The sequence below is a fragment of the Carassius auratus genome, unplaced genomic scaffold (assembly GCF_003368295.1).
Source record: "Carassius auratus strain Wakin unplaced genomic scaffold, ASM336829v1 scaf_tig00216679, whole genome shotgun sequence".
Lineage (NCBI taxonomy): Eukaryota > Metazoa > Chordata > Actinopteri > Cypriniformes > Cyprinidae > Carassius > Carassius auratus.
In genome coordinates, this window is record NW_020528688.1 from 51680 (window position 1) to 76487 (window position 24808).

Below are 24808 nucleotides of genomic sequence, written 5' to 3' on the forward strand. Positions count from 1 at the left end.
GATTGTGAGATATAAACTCAGGATTGTGAGATATAAACTCAGGATTGCAAGACATAAACTCGAGATTTCGAGATATAAACCCAGGATTGCGAGATATAAACTCAGGATTGCAAGATATAAACTAAATTGCAAAATATAAACTCAGGATTCCGATATATAAACCCAAGATTGCGGTAAACTCAGGATTACAAGATATAAACTCAGGATTGTGAGATATAAACTCAGGATTGTGAGATATAAACTCAGGATTGCAAGACATAAACTTGAGATTTTGAGATATAAACCCAGGATTGCGAGATATAAACTCAGGATTGCAAGATATAAACTAAATTGCAAAATATAAACTCAGGATTCCGATATATAAACCCAAGATTGCGATAATCTTAGAATTGCAAGTTATAAAGTCAGGATTGCAAGATATAAACTCAGGATTGTGAGATATAAACTCAGAACTGCGAGATATAAACAGAATTGTGAGATGTAAACTTAAGTTGTGTTGTGTTTACAATCGCAAGATATAAACTGGAGGAAAATTTGGGGAGAAAATTGTGAATGGCTAAATAAAATGTACAATTATTGTGGCAAAAAAAAAATGTTGCAAGAAAACTTTCAAAGACTGAGTTGTGAGAGTCACAGTAGAAACAAGCTTCATTCTCTCACATCCCATAATTTACAGAAATGCCTCGTTTCTGTGCATCAGCGCCTCAAGACAAGTCTGCAAGTAACAGAATGAGAAGGAAGTTTTCCTCAAAGTGACGTTGCAGTTATCAGGAGGAAATCTCAAGCGTATGCCCTGAAGTGTGAAATCCAACTACTTACATGGAATTTAATGTCAGGAGTTACTTGGAATTAGAAGCTTGGATTAAATCATCGAACATGTCTGAGTTGCAGCCAAGCATTTGCCTTTTCCTGCATGCAGCGAGGGTCAGAGCGCTGTCTCGGCAGGTACTGACACTTTGACATCGGCCGTCTGTCACTGATAAAGTGCAGATTAGTCAAATCACCATGCAGCCACAGGAAGCAGATCTGAATCTCCTCTGGAGGTATTCCTGTTCAATCAATCACTGACCGTGAGTCGAGTGTATCCGTATGGAAATGTGTTCGCTTAGTGCAGGTCAGGGATTAGATGTTCTCATCAGGGATTAAGAACTGAAACAGAACAGCAATGAAACGGAGAGGAAGAAAAGTAGGAAAATGAGCAAGAGATAAGAGGCCACTTCTGTTGTGCTGTAATTTTTAAACACTTTACATTTTTTTTTAATTAATATGAGTAGCTTACAAATGGACATTTTAGGTTGAAATTAACATCCTTTTTTTCTTCAGAATTTTCTTTATTTTGACTGGAAAGTTTGGAAATTTTGACAATGTTTTAAGAGAGATTTTTATATTATTTTTAATCTTAGTTTTTAATTAGTTTTTATTTAGAGCAATGATCATTTCACTAGATTCAAAATTTAAAAGAAGCAAAATAAAACAATTGCATTTAATTAAAGGTAATACTGTGTGTGTGTGTGTGTGTGTATACGTTTGTATCTACAGTGGTTTATATTTTAATTATAATAAAATCTATTTTTATTTTATTAATTGAAATGTAAAATATTTAATTTATTTATTTTTATATTTATAAAAATGTAAATATAATAATAATTTTAGTAATTATTATATATTATAACATTTACATTTATACTAATTTAAATGTTAATTTAAGTGAATTGTGTATACAAAAAAGAATAAATGGTGTACATAAAAATCATGTAATTTGTATGATTTTTTACTTTATTATTATTTTTATTTGTTTTTAATTTTTTTAATGTTATTTTTTAATTAGTTTTATTATATATATATATATATATAATTATTTTTATTTTTATTTGCATTATAATTTTGTTTTTTGTATAATTTAATAGGATGTATTATTATTGCTATTACTATTGCTTTTGCAATTTTTCTGTGCAAGTGAGTGTGTATTGAAATGGTGCAGAGCTGTAGTGTGTGTTTGTGAATAGGAGACAGTGATGATTCAGCAAGCCCTCCTCCTGTGTGGATGGATGAATGGATGACAGAAACAGGATGTGAGGAGGATAAAAGCTGCGTCTGTCACAATCAGATCATCTCTCTGTCCTGAACTAGACATATGGATGGACTTTAACCCTTATCATATACACTTTAAATGTAAATCGCCGTGCATTTTCATGAATGATAAGCGTATGTGATAAATGATCTATTGTGGTTCTTTGATCGCAGATCTTAAAGAGCATTCAAATGTAAGCGCTTATGAACAATAGAGCAGTAATGCGCTTCATCAAAGCTTATCTTGATGGAGTCGTGATTAAAGAGCTGCTAAACATTGAACAAGAATGATCTAGAAATGCAGAGAGACACAAAACTCCCCCAGTGCTGGATTAAGCTGCGTTTTTCAACTTGATTTCATGTAAAGGAAACTTTTCCCTCATGTGTGCACACTTTTACAGATATATTGTGTTTGTGTTTGCAGCTCATTTCTGAACATAAAAACATGTTTCATGTCTGATGTATTTGCTCTGAAAAGGTAAAAAAATATAATAATTTCACCCAATCACTACTGGCAAGTAGATTCAAAGTAAAAAAAGAAAATAAATAACTGCATTTAATTGTATTATTATATATAGGGTTATACATACAAAAATCTATTGTGTGTGTGTATATATATATATATATATATATATATATATATATATATATATATATATATACACACACACATTAAATATATTTTATGCTTATATTTTAAACATTTAATATATTTAAACATTTAAAGGAATATTATTTGTGTGTCTGTGTGTAAAAATGTTAAATCATTTTATTTTAATTTTAATTTTATTTTTTTTATCAATTTTTTAAATAATTGACATTGCATCTATTATCTAGAATCTGGCATGCATCACAGCACACAGAGACACTCATGTTAAATTGAACAGGATCTGCTCATTCCGGTTGTTGTAAAACTTACAGAACACACAATCTCTTCCTGTCATTTGTGACTCTTGACAGAGTTGTACTTTTTGAGTGATGCTCGACTTCACTAATGAGTTTGCAGTGCAGCGCCAGTGACTGTCTCTCCTCTCATTTGATGACTGTAGCTTCATCATAACTCTTCTCGATGCTCTCGCTGACCTCAGATGTAGCAGAAAAAGCAGATTTAGCAGAACTTGGCTGTGTTCACCGGCCTCAAAGTGCCCTCCAGGTGGGCGTAGCGTCCCTCAAGTGCGCTACGTCTGTTCGGCGGCATGAATGGAGCATTTGGAGCTGCCCAGGCCATCGTAGGGTTCAACGGGATTGTTTGTTCTCTCAGAGGTTGTAAATCTCCTCAGCCGTGTCAAACGTGATTTGTTTAGTGGTTCGCTCTCGTCCTTCCGAGCCAAAGCGGTCAGCCGGCATGACAGACACAGTCGTCCACCCCCCCTCTCTACATAAGGTCATGAGGATATATATATATATATTATACGTAAAGTGAGGGTAAACAGAGACAAAGCGTTACTCTTCCACAGAGATCTTGGATTCTGTCGCAGACACTTGCCACTAAACTCTATTAGACATCTGTTTTAATATTCCTCTCTCCTTCCCTTCCAAGTTCTTTGAGGGTTTTCTGGTCAGTCCAGTTTTCCACTGGCAGGGTTCGAGGCTATCCCAGGGTGCTTCTAGCTGGAGTCGAGTCAGGGCTTTGGGTCTGGCCTCCTCTGATGTGCTTTATTCACTTTGGCGTTTGTGAGTATGGCCCTCTCGTACCGTTAACCCGATGTGGACAGCAGCCTGATTGGGCACCGCCTGCGCGATGGATAGGAAAGATTGTGAGGCTGGGGAAGACTGTATTTTTAGAAAATCTTGGAAACTGGTATTGGGACGTTTTGTTTGTGAGCTTGTATTCATTTTGTTTTTTATTTTTTGCTTTTGAAAGCAGCAAAGTTGTGTTTTTCACTATACGTTGGAAATACAAAATATATATGCTAACTTAAACATATGCTTATATATGTAAATTACAGTAAAATAAAACAAATTCATCAATGCTATCAGTTGATTTTTTTTTTACTTTAATCATGATTAATCCCACCTAATATTAAAGTTTTTTAAATATTCTTTTATATTGCAATAACTTCACATTCAATCTTAAAATTAGTGTAGAAACAATATATTTTAATATTTGTTTAGTGTTTAGTGTTTATTTTTTTTTATGAATTAAGGTGAGTTTTACTGATACCAATCCTACTGATGTCTTTGTTGTTTCTTTTGTTGTTTCTTTCTTAATATTTAACCATTCAACATTACAACGTAATTGTAGAGCTGTTGATTTAAACATTTATTAGACTTAAAAAAAAACTTATATTTTAAGTGAACATAAAACAATCTTCGCATAAATCCATTATAATAAATTGCATATTTACCTGTGCCTTTCAGTAAGTAGGAAATAAACTGAAATGAAAGAAAATTCATCAACACTATATTCAAAGTTGATTATAGATGATTTCCGCTATGTTTCTTTTGTTTCTCTGATTAACAGGCATCAGAGCAGCTGGTAATTAGCTTATTTGGCTGCGATTGCTTTAAGAGCTGCCGGTGCTAAGCGCGCATTAATACGAAAATTAACACAGGCTGTATTTGTGTGTGCAATGGAAGAGCGAGTACTATGAGAACAGTGTAATGGCTAACAGGACAGAATAATTAATATTACTGACAAACTGCCTGACAACATCTCATCTGACTGCAGTTCCCTGTAATTGTACTGAAGCTCCTCATCACCGGTACTATTTCTGCGCTTGTTTAAATTGCGCCTGGCACGAAGTGGAGTATGCATCTGAAAAGTATCCCGGGTGATGTGGTCATTCTGTGTCTGAATGAATGCAGTCCATGTCAAGTAAAAAAGAGATAGAAGCAGCAGTTGTGAGTGGGATGGCCAACCCTAACTATGCCCCTGCATAAACTGTGGAACCCTAGCCCGCTCATGCATTTACTGCGAAACCCTAGCTCAGTACCTGCGTTTACTGTGCAACCCTAGCTCTGCCCTTGCATTAACCGTGCAACCCTAGTTTCACCCCTGCGTTAACCACATTACCCTAGCTCGACCTTTGCGTAAACAGTGTAATCCTAGCTCGACCCTTGCGTTAACTGCGCAAACCTAGATCCGTCAATGCATGAACTGCACAACCATAGCTCTGCACCTGTGTTAACTTCACAACCCTAGTTCCACACTGCATTTACTGCAAAAACCTAGCTCCACCAGTGCATTAACTGTGCAACACTAGCTCTGCCATTGTATTAACCATGTAACTCTATTTTCACCCCTGCGTTAACCGCGTCACCCTAGTTCCATCCCTGCATTAACCCTGTAACCCTAGCTCGACCATTGCGTTAACCGTGTATCCCTAGCTCCGCCCTTGCGTTAACTGCGCAAATCTAGTTCCACCCCTGCATTTACTGTGCAACCCTAGCTCTGCCCTTGCATTTACCGTGCAACTCTAGTTTCACCCCTGCATTAACCATGTTACCCTAGATCCACCCCTGCATTTACCGTGTAACCCTAGCTCGAACCTTGCATTAACAGTGCAACCCTAGCTCGACCCTTGTGTTAACTACGCAACACTAGTCCCGCCCCTGCGTTAGCTGCTCAACCCTAGTTCCACCACTGTGTTAACTGCGCAAACCTAGTCTCCCACCCCTGCGTTAATAGCGCAAACCTAGTTCCGCCCCTGTGTTAACTGTGCAACCCTAATCTGCCCCTGTGTTAAGTGCGAAACCCTAGCTCCGCCCCTGCATTAACTGCACAACCCTAGCTCCACCCCTGCAATAACTGTGCAACCCATGTTCTGCCCCCTGCGTTAACGCGCAACCCTTGCTACGCCCCTGCGTTAACCGTGCAACCCTTGCTACGCCCCAGCGTTAACCGTGCAACCCTAGCTCCGCCCAGCCTTAACCGCGCAACCCTAATTCCACCCCTGTGTTAACGGTGCAACCCTAGCTCCGCCCCTGCATTAACTGTGTTAAATATTTTTCATGTCATTAATTTGCCTGCGCTAACATGCTAATTTTGGGTTAGGGTTAGGCTCCCCACTTGACTTCCTGCCAACTAACTGTCCTATATCGCAATAAAGGCAAAAAACTAAAATCATAAAAAAAGAAAGAAAGAACATTTTGAAAAATATATTGCATAGCCAATTAGATTTTGATTAAAAATGTCTTAACTTTTGGCCAATTAAAGAAAAAAAAGGGATGAAAACTCTGTGTCTGTAATTAAACTGAAAAGGAAAGTAGATTATTTTATCTACTGTGCCCCGTTGTTTACTGCACATATACTGCACATAGACTGTATGCTTCATAAATAGTATATTCTGAGCATAGAACTTACTGGCCTCAAATAGAACTTCTGCATCTGCTCTCTCAGTTTCTCTACATAATTTGGTCTCATTAGCAGCCGTTGTAGATCCAGACACAACAGGGGTGACAGTCCATCAACACCCCTTCATTTCTCTAAAGTCTTTGTGTGTGTGCGTGTGGGAGCCAAACGCTAGTCTGTGCTTTTGCCATTACATTTGCACTAATCTTCTTTTCCTGCTTTTGCGATTACATTACACATTACACTGTGTGTATGTGTGTTTGAGTCGAAGAATTGTATTGTACATGCCAGTGTGTGAGGAGTGAAAGTTTTCTCTGCTGTCACAAGCTGGCTCGTTGAATATTATGGTCTCATTATTTCTAATATTTTTTAAATGTAAATTTCATGAAGCCATACATTTTCATTAATAGATAAAAATAAGCAATTGCGAAAGTGATTATAATAAATGTTATTTTATAAAGCGCCTTTAAAAGTGCTTAAAGTGCTGAACACAATATAACCAATATAATAAAAAAACAATACAAAAGCAACAAGCAAATGCAAGTAAAAAAAAAAAAAATTCCTAAGTTGAACTTTAAAAACATCATAATGCTAAACTTCCCTAAGTTCAAGCGGCAAAGAATTCCAAAGGACAGGAGCATAGATGAGAAAGCCCATAGATCTTAGAAATGTTTGAGAAACAACCAACAAGTTTGACTGACATGAATGCAATCTACGACTAGGATTGCATGGGTGTAACAATTCTGTAGGGTAATTTGGTGCCAGACCATGTAGTAGTGCTTTAAAAGTAAGCATCATAATTTTGAAATCCACGATAAACCTGACCAGGAGCCGATGCAGATATTCTAACACTGGATTAATTTGACTGGTAATCCTAGTCCCAGTTAAGATCCTGGCAGCTGAATCTCGCCGAGCGATCTCAAAAGGTGGCCTAAAGGTTACAAATAAATGTTAAAAAAGTAAAGGACCTAAAACAGACCCCTGAGGGACGCCAGTTGAGACAGAGCTAATCTCAGACCTATAACCACCCATAGAAACAAAATGGAAGCAGTAAAATTAGACCTTAACCACCTTAAGGCAGTGCCAGACACACCAAACACTCTTTCAAGACGAGTAAGTAATAGATTGTGATCCACAGTATCAAACGCAGCTCTTAGATCAAGAAGAATAAGAATAGATTTTGCACCAGAGTCATAAGCCATCAACAAATCATTGGTGACTTTGACCAAGGCCATCTCAGTACTGTGAAATTTATGAAAACCCAACTAAAAAGGTTCAAAAGATTATTAACTGTGAAATGGTTACACAAATGAGAAGCAAGTAATTTTGCCAAGAACAGGAGATTTGAAATAGGACGAAAGTTATTGAAATTTAATTTTTTTTGGTACAGAGGTTACAGCAGCAATCTTTAATGCTGCTGGAACAAGCCCAGTCATTTATAATTCTGAGAACAGCAGGACACAAAGCATCAAAGCAAGATTTAAATTAGCTAGTGGGAATAGGGTCTAGCAAGGAAGTGGTAGATTTCATGCTAGATTCCTCCCGTTTGAGAGTCTCAGTTGAGGAAAGTTAGTAAAAAGAACACCAGTGAACCCAGATGAACAGTGATGTGGTAGTAGAAAAGGGTGAAATGGAAATTTGTTTACCAACATTATCAACTTTAGAATTAAAAAAAAGAAAACGGCATGGTGGAAACAGCTTTAACTTGAAGCAGACAATTTATAGTTTGAAACAAGTGTCTTGGGTTTCCGTGGTTGTTTTCAATAGTCTGAGAGAAATAAGCAGATCTTGTAGTCTTAATTAGTGCTCTGTAATCACCAATTAGTTATAGTTCCAAATCCAGGAGGACTAATCTGATTAAACAGTAACTGTAATGATAAAAACTTCCTATTCATCGGGAAGAAGGAGGCGGGAACCGGTGCACAATCAAAATCAAACTTTAATATTCAAAATAAACACAAAACCGCACACCAGCCCCTCGCGGACGACTGGTGCGCGCACATAAAAACCAAAACATAAAATAATGTCCAGGCCTGGTCCTCTCTCGTCCTTCACGGTCGTCGCTCCAGTTTTATATCCTTCCATCTCCTACGTGGGACTCGATACCGGCGGTGGTGCGCAGGTGCAGCTCATCTCCAATCACTACACCTGGCCTCACTCCTCGTTCCCACGCCTCTCGGCCCCGCCCCACTCGCCACAGTAGCCAATCATCTCCTTTATGCCACGATTCAGTTAAAAACAGGAAGTCCAAGTTTTTTCAAAGATGAGGCTAAAAGCAGCACCTTTACATTCATTGAGCAGGCATTAAACAATGCAGCATGCACTGGTCTATGCGAATAAGACAACAGTGATTAGTTCGCCATGCAGGAGACAGATATTACATTTTTATGATCGACACCAGTGGAAGGCAAACAGTTAATTTTACTCCAGCATGTAGTGACAAAATTAAAAATATTGGGAGAAAATGAGACAATAAGGCTGTGCCTCGAGCTCCGGTATTTGTATCGTTCAGGATACAGCAAACCAGCATCTTGACAAAAATCGTAGGAGTCTTTAGGTAAACCATAAGAAAACCAATTTAAGCTGAAAAGTTGCTACGCAGTGTAGGGCCATACTCTTCAATAACTTTATTAAACTATTCATAACTTTTTTTGGTCACGTTTTATGTTGGAGCCTTATTTTAAATTGATGTAAATTGCTTTTATTCCACACATTAATAATCTACAGTCCATACACCATAATGACAAAGGTTTGTAACAACTTTGCAAATTAATTAGAATTAAAAACTGTAATGATTAATGTGCTTGCAAGGGTATTTTAGCTGGTTGCTTGGGAGTTGATATGGTGTTAAGATTGGTTTTGCCTAGTGATGCACCGATCGACCAGCCAGGGACTGGAATTAGTTGATTTTCTGCATGACTGGTGTGGACCGGTCACACTTACAGCGACTGATGATATATTTATGTTGTGCCAGATGAGGCCTGCACATCCTGAGTGAGTTTGGGAGAGAGACTAACAAAACTAACAACATCTGAACAACAACCGAAGGCAGAAATCAAAACAAATGAGCGCAACAGCACACACAGAAATTTATAGATGCATACTGCAGAGTAACAACGTTTTAAATAATATTACTATATAACTTAGGTATGCAACAATGCACGACTAAAATGTTTCAACACCATTGCATTGTATTACGTTAGTTAGACACAAAATTTACTGTTTTTGCTTATTTTCGCTGATGAAAATAGTTCCAATCAAAGCCACAGCAGAACCGTTGTGTGTCTCCCAGCAACACACGACAGTGTTTTGTTACGGAATAAATCCAAATAGTCACTTGTGTCGTTTCTGAATGAATCAGTCGTTTGAACAAATCTGTTGAATGAAGGACTAAATGACTCACTCATTCAAACTGCCACCTACTGGTTTGGTTTCATATCATCATCATCATTTCAACATTTCTTATTTGTATGTTTAAAAAATATTCCTTGCAGTTAATTGTTATTTCTACCTTTTTTATTGTAACAGAGCATTTTATTTTGAGAGTTAAGCGAGAAAACATGTAACTTTGTCCAGATTGGGGGAATTGTAATGTTTAATAATTTAAAATAATCTTTGCATTAAAAAAGCACAGGTTTTTGTTTGTATATGTTGTCAATTATAATAATTAGAGAGAAAATCAGAATCTGAAAAAAATCAGTATTGGCAGGTCACTCTTACAAAATAAATAAATAAATAAAACAGAAATTGGCTTCGGCCAAGAAAATTATTCCAATCAGTGTGCATCTCTCGTTTTCGACAAATAGTTTTGTTGCTATTTTTTTTTTCTATCCAGGATGTAAAAATCATACATGTGATCACTTAAAGTAACAGCACACCTCTCTTTAGAAAAGACAGCTTTTGATAAGAGAGTTTGGCTCTGCTGAGATGACCAGAGATAGCTGTTCCTGTGATTGTTGAGCTGATCTACTGTGAATGTCCTGCTATGTTTGCTCGATGTTTCATGTTAAATAAAGATCCAGATGTGTGTGTGAGAGGAACCTGCCGGCCGTCCCAGCAGTAGCAGCAACGGAGGGCCAAATGTACCTCACTGTGTTTCTTGTGGTGGGTTTGTAAGGTGCTTTGGCAGGAGAATTCAGCACTTTGGACAGCACCTTGGTTTTTCTTTCTCACACTCTGAGTAACATCTGCGGCCGCTGGTTAACAGCTGCAGCCTTTTCCCCAAAGGTGTACAGAAACACTATTCGGCAGCTGGGATGAAACCAGCTTATCACACATTTTCATCTTTGGAAGCTACACAGAAATCTGTACTAATCATACATTCTCACTTGAAATTGCTTCTCTAAAATATTACTATCATTATTCCATACCACTCCATTTTCTAAAAGATTATATACAAAGATACCAAGTCATGTTTCCCTGAAGATATTGAGTATCCGAACACCTCAACAGTGGAGATAGCAAATTTAGCTTTTTAAAAAAATCAAATAAATTAAAATTTTCGGGAAACTCTTACAAATTAGATTATTTTACAGATTACAAAATAATATGTTGGAAATTGTAGTCAGTAATGTAAGTGAGAATTTCTTGTTTTAGGTGATTTAGTGGGACTACTTTTGGATTACTTTTAGAGTACTTTTGACATAACTTGTTTATAGGTAAAATATAAATGGGATTATTGTTAACCAATCAGAGAACATGCAAATGTGTTAATAAATTATTTAAATATTAACTTCAAATCTCAGGGGGACTTCAAGTAAATGTTTTTGGTCAAAGTGGTTTGACAGAAAAAAAGGTTTGGTAATCTCTGCATCACATGAACAAAAAAAAAGGGAAAAAAGAGAGAGAATCAATAAATTATTAATAATGAACTGCTATTGTGTGAATAATCTGTAAATGTGTAATCCATAAGAACCGTAATCTGATTATGAGCATTTAAAATATAATATAATCTAATTACAAGTACTTAAGGATTAGTTCACCCAAAAATGAAAATTAGCCAATGTTTTACTTGCCCTCAAAGCATCCTACATGTATATGACTTTCTTCTTTCATATGAATTCAAATCAGAGTTATATTAAAAATGATCCTGGCTCTTTCAAGCATTAGAAGTAGTAGGCGGGTGTTTTTGTTCAACAGTCCAAAAGTAGTCAAATAAAGTGCATCCATAATAAAATGTGCCTCACATGGCTCCGGGGAATGAATAAAGGCCTCCTGTAGATAATCAATGCATTTCTGTAAGAAAAATAACTATATTTAAAACATTATAAACGTGTGCATGCACCTGTGAGATATGCTAGTCTTGCGAGTTTGTTTACAGGAGCAAAGGAAGCAAAGTTTCCTTCCTTGAGCAAAGACTAACCAGTCTATTCTTGACTTAAAATGAAATCCTCCTATGTTTGTCTTTACAAATCCTCGTTTTGTGCTTCTAATTCTAAATAATGTGCTTCTCACTGGAACATGCGCGACATATTGTATACTGACTAAATCATCCGCTGGAATTGCTTGCACGTATCACACTCAGCAGACGTGAGAAAAAAGTGATTTTAATGTTTAAAATATGGCTATTTTTCTTACAAAAATGCATCGATTCACCACAGGAGGCCTTTATTCACCCCCTAAAGCCTTGTGAGGCACTTTTCATAATGGATGCACATGCTTTATTTGACTACTTTTGGACTTTTGAACAAAAACACTCGCCTACTGCCATTGTAACGCTTAGAAGAGCCAGGACAATTTATAACATAACACATAGGATGCTTTGAGGGTGATTAAGACATGATCTTATTTTCATTTTTGGGTGAATTAACCCTTTAATTACTATTATGTAATCCAGATTACATGTAATCAGTTACTGTTACTGTTACTGTTGGTTTTGGTAGTTTGTGCATGCAAATTTGTTGGTGATTGAGTCCTGTTGAGCAGATGTCACAGCCTGTTCCCTCTTCCCCCCAGGCAGCAGGGAGGCGGCATTCACCTACGCCATCACCGCCGCTGGGGTCGCCCACGCCGTGACGGCCGCATGCAGCCAGGGTAACATGAGCCACTGCGGCTGCGACAGGGAGAAACAGGGCTACTACAATCAGGAGGAGGGCTGGAAATGGGGTGGATGCTCCGCGGACATCAAATACGGCATTGAGTTCTCCAGGAAGTTCGTGGATGCACGGGAGATTAAAAAAAATGCCAGGCGGCTGATGAACCTTCATAACAACGAAGCTGGCCGGAAGGTGAGGCTTTTTCCTGCACAAGCTTAAACATTTAGATTTGACATTTTAGCAGCGTTGTTTCTGCAAGACTGCCAGACCATTCATCCAAAAGTTTTGTTTGACTGCACGATTGGGAGAAGCATCCAGACAGTTCTCCTTAATCTGTTTAGGCTTCAGAAGCTGTTTGAAGAACTTTAAAGCTTGGAAGAGTTTTTGCCTTGAAGAAACAAATAAAATCTTCAGGGAAAAGTTCTTGTGCATGCATTTGTTATCTCTCTAGAGCATTTTAATTTGACAGTTTACCAACATTGGTCATGGTCGCCTTTCAGAAACATTTATCCATTTTGTTTGACTGCACGGTTGGGAAAATCTTCCAGACAGTGCTACTTAATCTGTTTTAGATGTCAGAAGCTTTAAAACGTTGAAGCTTGGAAGCGCCTTTTGGCCGCCGTTTAGTTGAAGAAACAAATAACGAATTCTTTAGAAATGTATCCATTAATTCATGCTGAAAAGACAAATGCATTTAGACTTCGATGTCAGTTTTTTCAGCTTAAAGAGCGTTTTAGAGTTTGGCTCTGCAAAGACGTGTGGTGTGGCTGGTCTTGACGGTCCTCCAAAACCGTTCGCCGTATTGTGGGTGGCGCAGTTCATTCTTCCCATGTAAAACAGGTGTTTCAGGTGGCATCTAAAACGATTCCCCCACCGAGCAACCCAAAGCAAGCTCGATCGCTCCCCAACAGTCAGCCATTTTCAGCAACTTGTTTCATTTCAGCCAATTACTGCGTGTTTTCTTGGTTCCCGCCTTGATCCCGGTTCAAGCTCGGTTTGGCCGCTCGCCGCTCTGGCCATGTTTGTTTGTTTGATAGCTGTTAGTCATCCAAGAACACAAAACAACATGAACTGAAACAGCAGAACCGCATGCACTCTGGTGACAAATGGATCTAATTAATAACACAGGGCTTTATGGTGTGAGCGAGCCTGAGCCGAGCCGGGACTGAGCCCCAGGATTGCGGTTGCCAGCTGGAGCCTGGCCAATCCCATCGCGGGCCGCTGTATGGAATCATCGAGTCTAAAGCCTGTAACAGGATATTATTGCGAGTCTTTCTGCAGCACTGAAAACACAGCCCTCGCTCCATTGAGTCAGGCTTTTTTCTCGTCTTTTATAGAGGACCCACAATGGCAATCGTGGAGCCATAGCATCATAGGGTATGGGGGACGGGACGTACCATATGACTCTGGATGGGGGAAGATGGAAGTTGCCGCTCTGGAATTTCAATTGCTATCATACGTGTATGTGGTTGGAGCGAGCCGGGGCCAAAACTGGTCCATATTAGCGCTGTGGATGTAAGTGTATCCAGGCAAATGTAAACAGCGCTGCGGGCCTTCGGACGGCTTGTGAAGTAACACATCGTTCATTTCGAAAAGCTGTTGCCTGTGGGCATACGCTGGCTCGTTGTATGTTGAATCCACGGTAGTCATGAACATATTTCTCTGCAGAATCAACATTGATGCATTGAAGCCATGTGGGACTGATTTCAACATTGTACGGGTGTTCAAATAATCAGTGTTTTACAAGGGAAAAATTTGTTAATTGGTTAAGTAATGGATAAAAATCCAGTTTACATTTTATGAAATTACTGCATGGCAGAATTAAGACATTCTACTTGTTATTACATTTACATTTAGTCATTTAGCAGACTCTTTTAGCCCAACCGACTGCCTTTCTTTAGATACTATGTAATGTTAATTTTGTAATATTGACAATGCAAGATTTAAATAAATGTTAAAAGTATAATAAAAAATATAATATATAAAGGAATATTAAAAAGCAGTAAAAAAAAAAAAATATATATATATATATATATAAAACCGACTGTATAATAACATAAATATATATATATATATACATATATATATATATATATATATATATATATATATATACACAATATTAATAATTGCAATTTTACAATATTAAAAAAGGAACAATATAAAAGTAATAAAATAATTATATATATATTTTTAGTGCTTTTTAATATATCACACACACACACACACGTAAACACATACACAATATCAGTTATATGTATGCAACTTAAAAATGCATGGTTTTCATAGACTTTTCATAAACTCTCATAGACATTATGCCTTTCAATGCAGTCTTTAAAAAAGTATTATGCCTTATAATGCATGCAGTCTGTGTGTGTGTGTGTGTGTGTGTGTGTGTGTGTGTGTGTGTGTGTGAGAAAGATGCCTTACAATCATACAGTGTGGTTTATTTGGCCAGCTCAATAGGTTTTAGAACAAGTACATTTTTAAAATGTAAAATTATAATGCAATAATATATTTATTCTGTTCATTTTTAGCATAATTCAATTAGAGGCCAATTAGGAACCATTTTTTTATTATTAAAATGGAAAACTGGCAGGCTTGATATGAGTCATAGGAAAAGGCCAGGAAGTACAAAACATCACTGTAGACACTGTAGTATAAATGTCTTGCCAGAACAATCCTTCTGACCTCTTTTGTTATTGAGCAGACCCTGTCTAAATCAAGATCTCCCAACCAACTTTAACTGTCAATGGCCTCGCTTGGGTCAAGACAGTTTTGTGGGATTGATCAATTAGTTTACATGTGTTTTCCAGGGACATAATAATTGCTTTTGGTGAGGAGTCGTGCCAGACAGAGAAAAGGGTCTGGAAAAAGTCTTTCAGCTTTTCATACAGTATTGATATCTAATGTTAATCTAAAAATAAATCATCTCCATTTCTTTGCAGTGCACTGTACATGTGTGCTTGATGATTTGAACCCTTTCTCCATCTGTAATGCAGGTTTCTTCCGCTTTCTTTCCATTTGATGACGTTCGGTAGCTTCACTGCTGTGAAAGATCTGCAAAGCATTAAATAGCTCAATAATCCACTTCTAACCGGGAGTATCATGGTGTTTGGTTATAGGAGATTTATATTTATTTTTCCTGCTCATAGATGTGGTGTGCAGGAAGGTAGAGAGAATTAAAGAGTAGGTTTGATGGGTAACTGGCAGTGCGGATCAGTAGCGAGCGTCTGAAGTCTCAGCAGTATTAATGTAGCACATTAGATCGTCGCTACGCCAGCATATGGTTTTTCCACTGCATGTACATTGCTTGTCTTCCAAACAGCCCAGTGCAAACCATAAAAAGGCTGATTTCCGTGTGTTGTGTTTAAGTGTTCAGAATAGCTTACTCTCATACTATTTCTGAAGTATGTTGAATGTGCATCGCTCTTGACAGAGCAATGTGGCCATCATCGACCTTTTCCATTTTGATGTGTAACTAATAATCATTTAACCTGAGCTTTTTGACGTTGCATTATTTGTCGGTTAACTGTAGAGAAATTTAGTGTGTATTTTTTTCTTTTTTTGATGCGCCTGTCTTGAACTGTGCTGAGGCATAGATATATGACAACACTGAACTACTGCATTTACCATTGCATTATGCATTCTGTTTCATTTACAGTACTACTTTTAAAACATTAGGAAGAATACAATAAACTGTAAGCTAGTATTTTATATCGGATATCAAATGGTGACCAACACAGCACACCAGTCTTATAATTGATAGTACCGTATTTTTTGGACTATAAGTCGCAGCTGAGTATAAGTCGCATTAGTCCAAAAATACATCATGATGATGAAAAAAACATATATAAGCGCCCTCTGGCGGCTATAGACAGTAATGTTTTCTCTTGGTTCATTTCTCTTGGTTCATGCCAAATTAATTTTGATAAATAAGTCGCACCTGACTATAAGTCGCAGCACAAGCCAAACTATGAGAAAGTGCGATCTATAGTGCGGAAAATACGGTACTTTAATTGTAAAAAGCTAAAAAACAGAGATCATATAATAATACATCTTGGCCTGATTTCACAGAAAAGGCTTAGACTAAGCCAGGATTAGCCCATAGTTCAATTAGGGTCACAAATAGTTTCTCTGACACAGTCAGCGTTGGTTAATTTGATGTGGTTAGTTGACGATTCGATGCTTCAATTTGGAGTAACCTGATTCGATACCAATCTCTCAGTTAAATATTTGCACAAGGTGTTATGATCATGCCATTTTGGTTATATGGGGGTGCTCGAACTACTGGTTTTCTCCCAATAAGTATACAGACTATTTAGATAATACTGTAAATAAAAATCTGAAAAGAAAGAAGCTTCAAATAAATATTTAAAATCCAACCACCCCTATAGATGTAAGTTTCACTTTCTATAGTCCGCGACCGATAGGAGCATCTTGGCGGCAGGGATTTATACATTTAACAAGACACAAATGGACACGGGTGAAAAACTCGATTTTTTTTTCGATCAAGTAAGGTAGCTTACGAGTGATTTAAAAACATTTCATCTAGTTTATATATATTGTGTTTATATTGTTTATCTCGTTTTAGCGGCTGTGAATTGTTAGAGTTTAGTTGCCGTTTTTCTGACACGTTCCGAAATGTTCATGCATTCCGGGCATTTTGTGCAGATAGACTATAAATCGTAACATTAACGTTATGTTGTATAAATAACGAAGAGTATTTTATATGAGATAAATGACGAGTTAAATCCCATTGTTTAAAAACCCGCTACTTCATTCTACTGGTCATCTTCAGCACGCAGCTCAAAACAAAAACGCAGAACATTAATAACTACATAATGTACATAACGTTATAAAGAGAGCACTATTGTAAAAAAAAAAAAATGTTTGTGATATCTAAGGGTTTTGCTGATGATTATGTTAACAATTTTTTTTATCAAAACGCAAAACATTATTTACCACGTTTGTATCTTGTACATTTTCTATGTGTTAATCATCTGTAATCTTGACTATCGAATGTCTGACTTGACTCTTGGTAAAAAAAAAATTGCCCCGCCCCCAAAACATGTGATTTGAATATCGGCAAGATTCGAAATTCCGATTTGACTATGAAAATCCTTCGTTGGGGACAGCCCTATTGATTATAGACACACTAACCGAGACTCGTACTGTTTCCCGCAGGTTCTGGAGGAACGGATGAAGCTGGAGTGCAAGTGTCACGGCGTGTCGGGCTCCTGCACCACCAAAACCTGCTGGACCACACTACCCAAGTTCCGCGAAATCGGCTACGTCCTGAAGGACAAGTACAACAAAGCGGTGCATGTGGAGGTGGTCCGCGCCTCGCGCCTGCGGCAGCCCACCTTCCTCAAGGTGAAGAAGGCGGACGGTTACCAGAAGCCCTTAGAAACAGACTTGGTCTACATCGAGCGTTCGCCCAACTACTGCGAAGAGGACGCCAAAACGGGGAGCGTGGGGACGCAGGGGCGGCTGTGCAACCGGACATCGCCTCACACGGACAGTTGTGACCTCATGTGCTGTGGGCGGGGCTACAACACGCATCAGTACACCAAAGTGTGGCAATGCAACTGTAAATTCCAGTGGTGCTGTTTTGTGAAATGCAACACCTGTAGCGAGAGGACGGAGGTGTTCACCTGCAAATGAATCGCTCGGCTCGTTTTGCACAGCAGAATGTATATTTGCTTTAACACAGAGTTAAAATACTAAACTCTATCGGTAGGTACGAGCCCGGAGGTACGTGCACTGACTCGCGCTAAAGGACTGCAGGATGCCAGCCGTGCATGCTGGGATTCGTAGTGTGGGACTCGGCATCGTCTCAAAACGCCACGGAGGAACTCGTTGTGAGCTCAGTGCAAATCGAGGATGTATAAATGCCAACTGGAACCTGGTAGAGTATGTTAGTTATCCAGTCACACTGGATCTATCTGTTTGAACACTGAAAATAAATTATTCTATATTATATGTCATAGTCTCCTAAGGAACCGAAGCGCTAACGGGTAGAAATGTGTTCTTTTGTACTAAGTGTAAACCGAGAGAAAGACTTTGTAGAAGTTTGTGACTGAAAACGTCTTGTAGAGGGTAGGAGAAAGGCCCTGTGTTTTGCAACAGGAACGTTTGATGGCTAATGATGTGTTGACTTATGAAACCACTGTCATTTTTTATTTTTTTTGGTCAGCTGACGCATGTTAGCATGGGTTCATCTTTGCTGTAATCTAGCCGTAGTTCTCATTAAGGTATGCCATAGACGTTCGGGCCACTTTTCCTTTTTCCGACTTTGCTAAACCAGTCTCTGTGATTCAAAGATCCTTCCTCAGTTCATGAAATGTGGAACGAGTATATTTCTGGATATGTTACAGAGTGCCGCACTGATATTTTTTCTATTCAGATACGATGCAATTAAAAGTAAAATACATATCAAGTTGACTGACATCTGGGATGTTTTTGCAGGGGAAAATAACTCTTTGGGGAAACTGGGTCCTGAAACGCATGTTATATAATATATTGTATACTATATAAAATATTTTACATAACATATTAGACAATATGTAATATTTTTGATTTATATGATAGAATATTTTATATCAGTATTTATTATGTAATATATATTTTTATCTATATCATTTAATATATTTGATGTTTTGACTGTATATTAGGTTATATATTATATACAATATTGTTTTAATTGATATATACAGTATATAATATGTTATTAGTATTTCATTATATGTAACCTTTTATAAATAATAAATATTACATCAAATATATAATATTGTATAATATTTTATATCAGTATTTATTATGTAATATATATTTTTATCTATATCATTTAATATATTTGATGTTTTGACTGTATATTAGGTTATATATTATATACAATATTGTTTTAATTGATATATACAGTATATAATATGTTATTAGTATTTCATTATATGTAACCTTTTATAAATAATAAATATTACATCAAATATATAATATTGTATAATATTTTATATTAGTATCAACAAGTGAAAAAACTATTTGCATTACTATAACAGAGTTTGGATTTCAAATAGAAAAGATCTGGGAAGTAGTTTCTCTTCTCAATTTTAAAAGCGGAAAAATCTATTGACTTTTCCATCAATATTATTACATCACAGTTATATCACAGTTATATGATTAATTGCTTTTTATTTTTTGCATTTACTATTGCATTGTTTTGTTCCTGCTGGTTGATTGCTTTCTAAATTAATCAATTTTTTTTAATGCAAAAGTTTTCAACTAGGTTTTATCCCAAACATTGGTGTTTTCAAGCACACATGACATCAGGATGAATCCCAACTCCAGTTTCCTGTATTTCAGAAGCCTGAAAACCCATTAAACACACATCACCTATCAACATAATGATCGTTAAACCCGAAAAGAAAAGACTCATCGGCATTTCCCCATTATAAATGACAAGATTAATTGCATTGGTGGCTTTTTATGCTTGTTTCCTGGCCGTGTCAGGGACAGCTTTCCACTTCCATGTTTTCGAAGCCCATTTGGGAAAGCTGCCTAAAATGAGGCAGTGATATTTCGCTGTGACTCATATTTGAGGCCGGATATTGTGCCCATATTGCGCAGTTCCAGTCACTCTTAATCTTAATAGGGCATGAGGAGGAAACATACATCATTAGATATCATAGTTAAATCAAGCAAGCAGCTCGCCCATCCAGCCTTTCTTTACGTTTGTGAGGAAAACACATGTTTATGATATCTTGTGGTCCGTTCGCTTGATTGTGGCATGTGCGGAGTTATCTTTGGAATTAAGGAGAAAAAAAACAAGAGGGTTTAGGTTGATTTGCTCTTGTACTGCGGTAGATATTATGCTTTTTCATAGTGCTTCATTGCATGGGACTTTGTCTCAGACGTTTCTCCTAAAGTTCCTTAGAAAAAGTGAAAAAGTATAGAGCTTAGAGCTGTAAAATGAATATGGATTTGATGAGAAATGATGGAGATATCTGACTTTTGATTGCATACTTTGGGATTTAAGTTGACTGACATTTGGAATATTTTTGCAGCGAAAATTTAAACAGAAATTATATATATTTAAAATACAATAAAATAAAAGACTGTTTTAGTTACCAATAACTTTAACTGTATGAACAGAAAATGCTAAAATGTTTCTCAAATGATACTTCAGGCATTGTTACTATATCTAATCTAATTATATTCACTCTCAAACAATATTTTTTTTTTGGAAAACCTGAAAACATGTACCTTTTTAGGTAAATCTACACACTATTCAAACTAGTTTCCAATGAAAGTTGTATTGGATGTGTCTAAATAATGGTGCATTCAAATCCAAATGTATATTTAGCCTTAAACTGAAATATTACTTTAATTTATATAACACGCACAAGCTGAAACTCTTTCTGCTGTGAGTACAGCATTATTTAGGAGTCCATTCATGGATTTTAAGGGTGTCAGTCGAGGGAAAGCATCATGCTCTCGGCTGAAAGGCATTACAGACAGGCAGCAAAGCAGAAGTAAGATGTGTTTTGTTAGTTGTCTGAAGCCCTGGGGCCCGGAACCATCTAAGCTCCATCACTATACCCCGGATTGCCCAAAATAAATCCACCTGTTTCTGGCAAACATTTTGTCATTAAAAAATATGAGAGAGAAAAACAGAGTCCATGGTGTGTGTGCTCTCCTCTAAAGCGCCTTTTGTTCTGGTGTCAAGATGGTTTGTTCAATGCGAGTTCCACTCCGGCAGATTTATTCACACAGAAACGGCTCGATCCCACAGCAATGCATCAGTAACTCACACGGGTGAGAGAGAGCGACTGCTTTAATAGATCACTGTTCGTTTACAACTGCTCAGAAATGCTTAGCGACTAATAAAACACAGAATGTTCTGCAATTTTATTGTGCAAATGTTGCTCTTTTACATAGAGTTCCCACTTAACTGCGTGAAATGTTTATCCTGAAGGAGAATTAAAACTGGTCAATTGAGTAAAGAGCAGTTCGGATCATTTGATGAGAAATGATGAGTTTATCTTGCAATTTCTGACTTTTAATATCAGATAACAGTGTGAATTCTCTTAACTTTGAGGTTAAGTATGTGATTTTTGTGTCTAAATTTGGAATTGGATAATTGGATAATGACTGTTTCCAAACAGGTTTCCCAAACCGCCTCCTCTGCACATCAAACATAGCAAAAATTACAGTTTAGCTTTAACGTATATTAGTGATATACGATTGCATACTAATCAGATTTTGGTTAGATTATTCATAGTTAAGCACTAAATCGTTTTCATTCACTAATAATGGTGTGGATGGTTCATATTTACATGCACAGTGAAAACAAATATGTTGTAAAAGTGTAGTATTTTACACTTTTTTTCTGATTTTTCACTCAGAAATTGCTAGTAAATTTCACCATAATTGCAAAGAAACAGCAAATATAACATTGAATTATTTGTACAATTTTGAAGTAGAATGACTGAAATAGTATTTTCTTGCAAAATGTACTGTAGTCTATGAAGTTTTTTTTTTTTTTTTTTTTTTTTTTTTGTGACAAAAACCATCACAAAAATTGTGTAAATACACATATATCTACACAATTCTTTGGGAAAATGTACTCCAATAATGTTTTATTCAAATTTGAAATATATATATATATATATATATATATATATATATATATATATAGCATCAAATTTAGTATACATGTGAAATAGAGAATAGATTTTAGAAGTGGATATGTTCGTGAAAAATTTGTTTATTAATTATTAGTGTACGTTTTACAAGAAAAACAATTTCATTCTATATACTTCAAATGTTCATGTTTCATGTTTCTTTGCCATTCCTCAGTAGTTCTTTGCGAAATTAAGAAAAGCTCGAAAAGTTTTCGAAGTAAATCCTACTCAGTGTACGCTTATGGTTAGTGAAACCCAATGACTGTTCACCTCATTGAATAACCACGCCCCCAAATCATGTCATTGGTTGAGGCAGCGTTAATTCGCTCAAATAGATCAACATTTAAAGAGACTCTTGTGAAATTATTTTAGCAGGTTGTGACCTCTCTAGAAAGATTGAGAACTATATCCTAGCATTACCCATAAAGCATCAGACAAGGAGCATGCATATAAATGTACACCGCTGTTCAACCTCGACTGTGGTTTCTGTTTTTGAATACTGTGGGTGATTTCACGGGACCAACCGGGTAGAGACACAAATCTCAGACTAGCAATCTGTTAGCGCGGGATGAGCTTATGGATAGCGTGCAGCTGTGAGTGGGAGAGACACGACGGTCGTAAAGAATAAATTATCTTTCAGAAACCGAGGGGAAGGGTGGAGGGTGAAGACAAAAGAGTAACGAGATGCTTTCAGCTGACGTTTGAGATCTTCCAGAACGAACGGTTGGAGATAGAGAAGAGAACGGCTGTGCTGCACACATCGACGTTTTGCAGGACGTCCCAGCAATGCAGAAGGATGCAAATGCAATGATAACGTGTTTGTTGTTGTGCAGTGGACGGGTGATAAAGTCACACACTGATGTACTACTGTTAGCAACAATCCCAAATCCGATCAACGTTTTGGCAGCTCGTAACATGACTTCAGTGTGAAAACACGGAAATGTTTTATGTCTGTTAGTCTTGTTTTCATACTAGGGGAGTGAAAGATAGCAGACCGCCCCACCCTGAGAAGAGCCCACTCCCAGCAGAGAAGAGTAATATCACACTGACAAGTTTCCTAAAACATAAATATAAAAATAGTAATTTATAAATATATCACATTTTTAGTTACACATTTTCTTTGTAAATACACTTGCATGCATGTTTGTGTGTCTGTCAAAATAAAATCATTTTATAATGTATGTTTAATCACATCCATGCATATGTGCATAAAAATACATATTTAGATAAATAATAAATGCAAATCAAATTTCAGTACTCAAGCAATATAATTGTGTTAATTGATTGTTTTAATGGTTTTATCTGGTGAATTAAAATATAATTAATTTATATTAGTAAGTAAAACTCTTTCTCTTCTAACCTTACATCCCCTTTCTCTTCAGAAATGGATTAAATCACTTCACAAGCCTTAATACTAGTATTATTATTATAAAATATAATAATTAATATTAATATTATTCAAGTTAATTTAATAATAATTAAAAAATTATTAAACAATTAAACAGATAGGCCTAGTGACAGTAATAATAGTGACTAAAAATAAATAACCAAATAAATCATAAATAATCATTGGTGTCAAAATAAGAGCCAAGCTAAAATATTAATTCATGTCCAAAAACAAAAACAAAAAAACAATCAGAGTTATATTAGATTATGCCCATATATTTATTGTATTTCTTTTAAAAGTTGTTAATTTTATGCAATAATATTTAAAAACTAATTCTATTAAATAAACTAATTTTACTTTAGATAACGCCAAAATAACTTAACTAAAATAAATACAGCTAAAAACTAAATTGATAATAATAATTAAAAAAACATATTAAAAACTAATAATAATAAATGGCCAAACACACACACACACACACACACACACATATATATATATATATATATATATATATATATATATATATATATATATATATATATAAATGACAATTTTATTTTATTCACCTGATACTTACTACATTTGAAATTGCTTAAAAATATAAGAAAATTTAAAGGAGGTATTTTAGTGTTTATGGGCAAAGTCTGTTTCTGTTTATGATCACAATGTTGTCCATTTGAATGATCAAAAGGCTCTCATATGAAATTCATGACATAACGCAGCGGCTCACCCACGTATTCCAGATGTCAGTGGCCGGATTCGCTCTCCGAGGCCTCCGGAGACAAATGTGCCGCTTTGTCTGTTGAGAACCGCAGCTCATCATCTCCTTCATGTTATTTTGACTACTTGTCTCATTGAGAGACAATCACTGCGAGGTTCTCCGTCATCTGGTTGATATTAGTGGTGAGGAACACATGGTGGATTCAAAGGAACAGACCCCGCTGAGCTCATCTGCTGCTGGGTACGGGACGTCCCGAGGAGGAGGATCCCGCCATAAGTCCTGCAGCGACACAACAGCACAGTGATGAATGCCAACCCCCTTGAAGAAGAGTCAGGGCGTTTTTACATTCACAAAAGCTGGATGCAATGCAAAAAATATTTTCTGACTCAGCATTTTTGTCTTGTTTTCCACACGTCTAAACATCCTTTTAAAACAAATCGATTTACTTTGGACGCAAATGTGATATTAATTGTTGTCATGTTTATTTTTATGAGCCCCTTGGCAAAGCGTTTGTTAGCATAAATCATGCAGAATTTTTTGAATGTAATTTTTCAAGTGAATTTATGATGTTTTTACATCATTACTGAACCTAAAACCTTTCTTTTTCTGTTCATT

At 36.5% G+C, this 24808-nt stretch overlaps 1 protein-coding gene across 1 annotated transcript in view; it reads left to right on the top strand.

Annotated features, from left to right (window-relative positions):
• LOC113098801 (protein Wnt-7b) overlaps positions 1-18841 on the top strand; it is a 37036-nt gene extending 18195 nt beyond the window's left edge. The window contains exons 3-4 of the mRNA XM_026263890.1: positions 12320-12591; positions 17587-18841. Of these exons, the coding sequence (XP_026119675.1) occupies positions 12320-12591; positions 17587-18066 (752 nt within the window). The 3' untranslated portion in view covers positions 18067-18841. The remainder of the gene's footprint in view (positions 1-12319; positions 12592-17586) is intronic.
• Positions 18842-24808: the final 5967 nt, after the last annotated feature.